General features: G+C 26.6%; 1 protein-coding gene across 1 annotated transcript; it reads left to right on the plus strand.

The window, feature by feature from the left end:
* Window positions 1–947: 947 nt before the first annotated feature.
* EIN_259710 (hypothetical protein) lies at window positions 948–1,460 on the plus strand (the record flags this gene model as incomplete). Its single annotated transcript, XM_004261086.1, has 1 exon — window positions 948–1,460. One exon carries the CDS (start codon window positions 948–950, stop codon window positions 1,458–1,460), a length of 513 nt encoding a protein of 170 aa, XP_004261134.1.
* Between the last annotated feature and the right edge of the window lie 8,849 nt (window positions 1,461–10,309).

Raw genomic sequence — 10,309 nt, forward strand, 5'->3', positions numbered from 1 at the left:
TTTAATTTAATTAACATATTTATTATTTTTAAATGTATAAATTAATAGTTTGTTTATTATGATTAATTAATATTTAATAATTATTATAATATATTGTTATTTTTTGTAATATAAAAAATGTTATATGTTTTTTCTTATTTTTTATGAAAAAAGTTTAAATTAACGAGGATTCGTTAATTTAATTTGACTTTTCATTTTAAAAAATATTTTTTTTCTTTTATTATTTTTTTGATTTTAACAAAGGCCTGTTTCGTTGACAAAAAAAGGGATACTTAAAAAACTTTTTTAAAGTGTACTTTTGGGACAAAAAGCTTTAAAAAACACAAGGCTCGGCAAAAAAAAATGTCTGCCAGGGTATAATTGAACAATTATTCGAAACCCGAACAACTCACAATTGAGATTCTTAAGGGTAGAACGACACGATATTTAAGCCGATAAAAAAACAGACAAAAAACATATATCATGTCTCTCGACTGTCAAGTCATCACCACACTCCAAAAAATCCTCTACAAACTCTGCGTGGAATGGTACACCACATCCGTTCAGAAGGAAGAAGTGGTTTACTCTTTATATTCCATTTTTATCTGCTTTGCTATGTTGTACATCGGCTCTGATACTAACACAAAGAAACAACTTGAAAATGTTTTTGGGTATTCCTCAATTTTATAAGGAGAAATTTTTGAACACAATGGGACAAATTGTTCATAAAAAGCCAAATCAAAAAACCTGTGTTGAAATTGTTAACGCGTTTTGGGCTGGAATGGACCTCAAATTCAAATACCAATTCTTAGCGTCAGTCACTCAGATGAAGCGCCAAATGAAGAACGGCGACTTTAAAAAGAAATGCGGGGCTGTGAGACAGGAAATAAACACCTTTGTCCAATAAATAAACACCGATTTACTTCAAGGGAGAGTGGAACGAACCCTTCCTTATATTGCCCAATAAAATGGAGTTTGAAGGAGCTGGGGAAGTAACTGCTATGGAAGTCGATGTTGACTCGTCGGCAAGTTTTGAGGATGACTACACAACATTGCCCGTCCGTTACAAGGATGAGAATTTTGGGAATGGATTTATGATAAACACTGAGAAAATGGAAATTGTGAAAATAAAGGTTGTTTTAAAGAAAGAATTCTTTCGAATCATTGTGTGGTTCAATGTTGACTTTGAAACTGTTGACAGAAACAAAAATCGAAACATCGAGTTTAAAAATATCACTTACACTCAAAATGATAGAGAGAAATTTGGTAATGACATACCATTAAGTGTGACATCAATTGGTTATTGTTGTTTCGATGAATGCATTGGTTTGAGCAATGTTACAATTCCATCAACTGTGACATCAATTGGTGAATATTGTTTCAGTTGGTGTTTTAGTCTGACTAGTGTTACAATACCATCAAGTGTGACATCAATTGGTGAATGTTGTTTCGAATCAAATACAGTAGTTCATCGAAATTAATTTATAGGGGGTCTATAAACTGGTTGGGATCCATAAACTAGTTGGGGAATGCTCCAAAACTTCGAAATTAAAACAATGTAAAACATAATCAATTAATATTTATTGTTATTATTCATAAGAACAAAAACCCTTGATTTTCCGTTTTCGCTCACTTTTTGGAACAATTTTGATTTATTTGTTTGTGGAAGGAAAATGGATTTATTAACTGGCCAATGATATAAACGCTTTTTGTAAATCAAGTATTGTATTTGTAAATTTTAAAAATATTTTATTTCACAAATATTGTTTTGTAACAAACCCGTTGCGAAGTGACGGGTAAAATTTGCAATAATTTTTGTTTTTTTTTTAAAGAAAAATGAAATCTTTGTTTTTGTATTTATCTAAAAAATGGTCATTGTTTCTCTTAACGATGATATTTATTTTAATATGTTTAAACACAAAGTGTTATATATGATACATGTGGGATAAGGTTATAATATTATTGTTCGTCATAAAGGGTAATATGTAAAAATATGTGTTTTAAAAAGTTGAAAAACGAATCCCTGTTAAAATAATTTATCTTTTTTATTTTGAAAAATTGAAATTTTAAATTGTTGTAATGGACTCTTTGATAACATCTATTGAATAAATAAAATGAAATGAATGACAGGTAAATGCACTACAATTATAATTGTAAGGTTGTTGATTTTTTGAAAATAAAATGAAAAATAAATAGCTTTATTGATAATAAATTATAATATTGTTTTAGTTTTATAAATTAACAAAGTCAACTTAAATAAACACATTCTTGGATATCAAGAGTGAGTGTTGTTGTTAATAAAAAGCTGTTAACAGCATGTTAAATACTCTATTTGAATGTTGTGTGTCTGATCACTGTTATTTATTAAAGAATAAGTTGATGTTTGAATAATTATTTTTGATAAAATTATAATTTAATAAACTAATAAATGTACATAATAAATATTATATAATAGTATAAAATAACATACATCTTGAGTAAAAACATTTTTAAAAATAATGTTATTTTATTAAAATGCTTTCAATAAATATTTTAATCGCCATTTATTGCCATAAAAATTTCAAATGAATCTCGATAAACAATTGAAATTTTATAATTGAATATATAATTATATTAATTGTATAATCAAAAACTTTGTTTCGAATCAAATTTTAAATAAGATAAAATTACATAAAAATAATAATGGATTGAAAAGTCAACAGATTTAAAAAATCGAATTATGGACTATAAAAGAAAAAAAAATATGAACTCAAAACAGTCATTCATTGCGATATTTATAATATGCGGGGAGAGATTGTGGTAAAATATAATATATAATGTGTGTGAGAGCGAGATAATTTAATTTGCCACGGTCGTTGACAACTTTTTGTGTAGTGTTAACAAAATGTTTAAATGTGTGTTATATGATAAAAAAGAGAAAGCGATTCTCTTCCGAAATAATATATTTGTTCCACAAAAAATATAAATGATTTTTTTTTATTCATTGGTTGTTTTTTGGTTTCATTGGTTTTTATTAATTTCTAAAATTGCAAAACAACAAAAACAAAAATAGAAATTAACATGTTTTATACTTCTCAAAACTGCAGAGCAGGGTTTTTCTTTTCCAAAATACGTGTAAATATTGTTTTTTCCTTAAAAAGTTTCCAATTAATTTACCAACTAGTTTATGGATCCCAACCAGTTTATAGACCCCCTATACTTAATAATTAATGATTATTATTGTTTTAATGAATTTAATTAATAAAATTAATAAAATAATTAATTGTTATGTTATATTTCAAATTTTTATTATTTTTTTATTAAAAATAAAAAATAATTGAAAAAATCGAATTAAATTATTTAGCGAAATTGATAAAATCAATTTCGTTAATCGCGTAAAAAGTCAAAAAAGAAGGCTTCTAAAGCCGGCCCCCTTCCCCCACCCACCTCCTGGGAACATACATTACTTAAATGTAAGATTGTGTAAAATGGTGAGTATACACTACATCATTAAATAATAACAATAACAATAACAATAACAATAACAATAACAATAACAATAACAATAACAATAACAATAACAATAATAATACAAGTTAATATAATAGAATTAAGTGATATTAAAGAAAAAATAGTAGTTTTTAATTTAATGAAAATAAAAGTATATATTTATAAAGGGTTCGAGATTTGGCAAGCACACGCGTGTAACTTATGTTCACTTTTTTTGTCGCAAAAAAATCTTATTTTTTTGAATAACAAATTTGATTATGTTATTCACTTTTTGGTTTGGAATTTGGAAAAAAGAGATTATCAAATTATTCTAAAATTGTTTGATGATTTTTATCTCATTAAAATTTTTTTGAAGTTTCCATAAATATAACAATAACTATAAAATATATATTAAATACATATACTAATTAATAATTAATATATAATACTTTAACCACAAAAACACAATTAAAACAAAAAATAAAAACGAACTTTTAATATGGCCTTTAATCTTTCTTTTTGGCTTTATTATGAAGTCCCTTCACAAATCGTAAACATCCACCAAATGTAATTGTAGGCTTGGCTTTAGACACCTTTATAATGTGGTTGTCGTGCATTATATCGCAGTCTCTTGCATGGTGGTTCGAGTTATTGCAGAGAAAACATCCAAAAAGCATTTTGTAATTTGGTTGGTCGTTTTTGGATTGAGCTTTTTGTTGTTTGCTTCTTGGTTTCATTGTCTGCTTCATATATTCAACAAGAGTAGAAGGTCTTATTTGTTTGATTTTCTTGTTTTTTGGATCTTTTATTCTTTCAATGGTGATGTTTTTGGTCACAGTGATTTGTTCATTACGGACAATTGTAACAGACTTTCTTGTCTTTGATAAAGATAGTCTTGTTTATTCGTTGTTTTCTTCCTTTTCAATTTTGTTACCAAAAGTGACGTTTTCACCTTCCAATACACGAATAATAGTATCAACAATTTGCGGTTTTGCTTTTGCATTGGGGTAATACTTTTCAAGTGTATGAATGTAGTCAGAATAATTAACGATTTTTGCCTGATTGTGGTCAACCACTACTGACTTGTGAGTTGTACACAATCCTCCATATTTAAGGCACTTTGGATGGAACAACCTGAGACGAATTTTCTTGAACTATGTTATGTATAGATCGATTATTTGAGTGCATGGAAATCCGTTTATTATAAAAGAATTACAAGTGCATCCATTCAACTTTCTGGTGACTTTCTTGCCGTTTTCTATCATTTCAAATGCGTCGTTGTTGTCGTTTTTCATTGCGTCTGTTTCAAACATCAAATTGTGGTTTCGTGTATAATGGTATTGTTTCATTATCGGTTCTTGTGTGCTTTTTATGGCCAATATTAGTCCAGTGACAGTTTCTTTGGTTAGTTTGTTAGGGACTTCATCCATGCAAAACAATCTCAAAAGTATCACATCTTCTTTATTTTCACCACAAAGTCCATTAGTTTTTCCAAATCTTTAGCACAGTGAAAGATGTTTTGGACAACCTGAACAAGGCTTAAAGCTTTAAACCTTATAAGTCTTTTCAACCATCCAAATAACTATTCAATTCCATTTGAAGTTGAATTTTTTGTTACATTTAAAGTACAACTTGGAAGCCAAGATTTCGCACATTCAAGGAGCTCTTTGATCATTTTATACTTGGTTGGGGTGGACTCTATTTTGTTGGTGTTTGACTCAATGATTGTTGCCAATAGTTGGTTCACTGTATTCAGGATATAATTGCCTTCGTCATTTTCTCCATTACACAATTCGTTTTCCAAAGGAACATCGATATTTTCATCTGCAAGTTTGGTCAATTTCTTCAATAGTCTCGCTTCTTCTATAATATTCACTTTTTCAGCAAACACCACTTTGTTAAAAATAGATATAATTGGATGACTCTTTGTAAAAGATGTGATGAGATTTCTCCGAATGTGACGTACACAGTAAACTATAGAGAATTTTCGAAAACTTTAAGAAGAGCGGTCGACTGGCTTTTGCATCTATCACACACTACCTTGAAAAGTTCAATATATTTTCTTATGTATTCAAATAACATAACAAAAGATTCTGTTGTCCTGTTAATCATCACTCCAAAAAAACACACAATGAGAATGTTTGTGTATATCTATGTTGATCCCAGTAACAAGGGGAAGACCAAATTCGTTAGTACCACAAGTGTCGTCGAGAATAACTTCTCCTGTTTCACACAACGAAATGTTTACAGCAGCACATCCCAAAAAGACTCCACTTGTCGACTTAAACACATTTGTGCTCCATTTACTTTGGCTTTCAAAGTACTCAATAGATCTCTACTCTGTGCGCGTCTATTGTCAACTTTGTCTTTTCTAAGAAGAGAACTCTACGTCTTGCACTCAAATGGAAGGTTGTATTCTTTTATGAGTTCTTCGGGTTTTTCTCCCAGTTTGTATTTTGCTCGAAGATTTGCCATTTCAGTGTCGGTAAAATCGGGGTAAACTGTTGGTGGTAGCTTGGTGAATCCATATGTGTGAAGATGTTTTATCATTATTTCAGCAACATGCTGTCTGTCTTGTGAAAGAATTAGTTTGACGAGACATGGACATTCTGGATATACACATTTAAAGAATTGTTGTGGGGCATTTTTTCGACTATTCTTGGTGACAAATAGTGCGAACTTGCCACCATGGAATTTTACTGCGAAAGCTTTTTTCATTTGATGTTTTTGTCTTTCAAATGAATACTCCATAAATTCATTAGACAGTTGCACTTTGACATACTCTGGTGTCTATTGGTTGAATTCCGAAACCATTTCAGCAACATTTTTGGATGTGTGGACTTTTGGTTTTTTGGCCGAAAGCATTGATTTTGTTTTTGTGAAAAACAAGTTTTTTAATCTTTAATTAAAAATATTTGTTTTGTTTAAAAACATTTATTTTGTTTTTGTTATTAAAGATGATTGTTTTTTAATTCAAAATTTATTAGATATAAAAGTTTGATTGAAAAAACAAAATTTATTAAAATATGATAAACAAAATCTATAAAAAACAATTCACAAAAATTTAGATAAAATAATTGTTGTAAACAAGACATTAACATGGCTTTTTAAATTAAGTCTTTTACTGGAAAAAAAATGTCGTAACTTATGTAATGTGTTTGAATAAAGTAACATGTTGTTTTGAATTTTCATGTACCACCACACACTCAAAATTTGACGATAAAATAATCAATAATTGGCAATTTTAAAGGTGAATGTTAAATGAATGATCAATGGTTCTCGAGTCCTGCACTTATTACTTGTCGAAATTAACCATCTTTTATTTGTTAATTTTCAGTTTAAAATAAATGTGTATTTGTTTATAAACAAATCAATATTTTGTCCAAAAAACTATTTATTATTAAAAATTTATAGTTATTGTTATATTTATAAATAAAATTTTTAATGAGATAAAAATCATCAAACAATTTCAAAATAATTTGATAATTTTTTTTTCCAAATTTCAAACCAAAAAGTGAATAACAAAATCAAATTTGTTATTTAAAAAATAAGAATATTTTGCGACAAAAAAAGTGTACATAAGTTACACGCGTGTGCTTGCCAAATCGCGAACCAAGTATAATTGTAGAAATTTATTCATTTTTTTAAGTAAGAAAAAATTTAGCTTTCAATTTTGTACAGCCGTGACAGATACCTCAAGTGTTCTATAAATAGAACGCGATTCAAGTAAAAATGATTAAAAAGTGTTATAAAGAATAGATATAATTATTAATAATTTAAAAAATGATAAATTATAAAAAATAATTAAATTAATAATATTACTGATTTAAATTTGATATGAAAAATTATTTTGAAATAGGATTAATAGAAAAAAACCTTCATTTCATACAACCATTAGAGAGACCCCTTAATGTTCTATAAATAGAATTGTTTAATAAGTGAAAGAACTATAGAAATAGTAAAAAAATGAATAGTATTATAAAAATATATAATAATAATAATAATAATAATATAATAATTAATACAAAAAGATATTTATTAGAAAAATTTTAATAAATATTTCATTTTTAATGTTTTTATTTCTAATTTATATATAAATATTAATAAATAATTGTTAATTTGAACAATAATTCATAAATAATAATAAATTAATTAATAATATTGAATAAATTAAATTTTATATGTATTTTTTGAAAGGAGCCATTGGTAAAGACTACAAATTGGATTTGATTCTGTGTTCTGAAAGAATGAAAGCTGCAGATTATCGTCTAATGCTTGAACACAATGGAATTTTCGAACACATAAAAAAAGAAAAAAACGTGACTTTTATTTTTAGCAAAATGGGGCGCCACCTCACAAAGCAAATGAAACAGTACAATGGATTAGAAAAAAAGGTCAAATTGCTTGAATAACCATCATCAAGCCCGGACTTGTCACCAATAGAACATCTGTGGGTAATTTTGGAAAGGAGATTAAGAAATGAAAAAAGTGTTTTCCGAACCAAAAAGTTGTTATTCAAGCATCTTAACCCTTCCAATACCAGAAATATGCTTGTTATAACACGCATACAGATCAATATAAACTAAAATTTGTAAACTAAAAGTTATTCAAATTAAACAATATTTAGTTTTAATATTGTAGTTTTCAGTTTATGTTTGATGTATCATTTATAATATGAAAAAAGTTTGCATGTTTTATTTTTGTATGTTATATAAATTTAAAGTCTAACACAGTTGTGTTATACATATTAGTTATAACATATATTTTATTATAATTTAAAGTAACGTATATAAAGGTTCTTTCTTTAAAATGTGAAAAAGGTAGCAATGTTATTCATATACATTTAATTTATTTTGTGTAATGAAAACGATTTTTTTAAAACGATAGTTAAGAAGAAAAATTTTGTATATATATCTCGTATACATATGATTCTCAACAAAAGTTCATTAAGTGAAAACGCTAATAATCAGTGTGGTTGCACAACTAATATCATAATATTTAATTGTTTGTTACATATATCTAAATTCAATAAAATGTCAACTTTTTTACACGTTAGTTACAAAACATCAAAACATTTACAATATAAACTAAATTAAAATAATTACTTTTGGAATTTTCAAAGTATGACGTATTCCTTGTTTTTCAATAAATAACTTTTTATCAGAATTTTATTTAATACGTTTTCTTATTTTAAAACCCTGTTTTTAGAAAGACTTATAATGTATAGTTTATTATACTATACACAAAATATTGATATAAAAAGAAAAAATTTTTAAACTTAAAAATAATAACAGGAAAAGTCGTCAAGTTTTCCTCACAGAAAAAGTGAACCTTTTTTCAACAAAAATACGATTTTAGGTCAAAAGTTACTATTAATTTGTAGTAAATTAAATTATTTTTTACTATTAATTTTGTTTCCTGGTATTTCCCATGGTTGTAAAAAGTTTAAAGCGTTTTTTGCATTATTTCTTTCTAATGTACACTCAAAATGAATAAGATATTAATAAGTTTACATTTTTTGGAAATTTTTGGTACCGGAAGGGTTAAAAGAGTCTGGAAAAATATACCATACTCTATAATTAACAATTTGATGTTTTACAGGTTCGAAATGTGCAAAAACAAAAAAGTGGACTAATTAGACATTTGAGCGATTTTAAACAATACAAAAAATAAAAATAATATTGGCAAATTAATTTTAGGTAATTTTGTTATAATTTAGATATTTTTAGTCAAAAAACGTGGTATAACAATTACAATTTAAACAACATCGAAATAAAAACAGATTACAACGTTTTTCTTTAACATTTGGTTAATAATAGGCCAACATAAAACAAGTACAATTGATTTTTTTGGAAACAGTTTATTTAAAGGGAGATAAAAAAAACCGCTTCCGCTTAAAAACCGATTTTTTCAAAAAAATAGTTTTTTGTTAATTTAATTATAATTAAATTTATAGTTTATTTTTTTACCGTTTCAACAAAAAAAAGAAACAATTCAGGGTTTTTTATTCAAACAATATTTTACAAAATGAAAAGAGCCTTTTTATTTTTTTTTGTGAAAATTTTTTATTAGAGTCATTCTCTAAACGTTGTCCCTTTTGCAAAAAAATACACAAAAAATTCTTTAAAAAATTGGGAATTAGGTAATAAATCATAAAAACGGTAAAAAAAACTGAAACAATGATTTTCTGGCGTTTCGAAAAATTTCCAGATATATTAAAGTTATTAATATCTAATAATCGAGGAACAACATTAAGGAAAGGACAACTTTTAGAGAATGACTCTACATAAAAAAGCAAAGTTTGCCGAAGCCATAAACCGAGACTATAAAAAGTAGCAAGCAAAAGTTTATTTTGAGGACAATTAATTACATAAAAATGAAAATAAAATGTTACACACCAAAAATTATTTTGAATTGTTTTTCAAACTCTTTTTCGATTTTTTGTTGGAATACAAATACTAATAAATCTTGAACCTATGAGTGCACCTTTTTTTCACACCCCCTTTATTTTCCTCTAATTTTTTTCATTGTTTTTTAAGAGCTAGAATCGATGATACTCGTGGTGGTTATAAACATACTCAAAAATATAAAATTTAATGTTCTAACAAAGTTTGATCATATTTTATAATGATATACCTACATTTTTGTATCAGAAGATAAATGCACTTTTTCATCACCCCTACAAATTTATTCCTCAATTAATCAAAAGTGCGTTTTATGGCCAAACTTGCCAATATTTTATATTGGCAAGTTCCAAGTGAAGACGTTTGAATTACCCATTCCCAACTCTTATTCAAGTTCATGTTGAGTATTGTATGTACGATGCATCTTCAAGTGTGTGAACAATTTTTTAATAAATTAT

This window comes from Entamoeba invadens (genome assembly GCF_000330505.1).
Source record: "Entamoeba invadens IP1 unplaced genomic scaffold scaff_1105074724897, whole genome shotgun sequence".
NCBI classification, from domain to species: Eukaryota; Evosea; order Mastigamoebida; family Endamoebidae; genus Entamoeba; species Entamoeba invadens.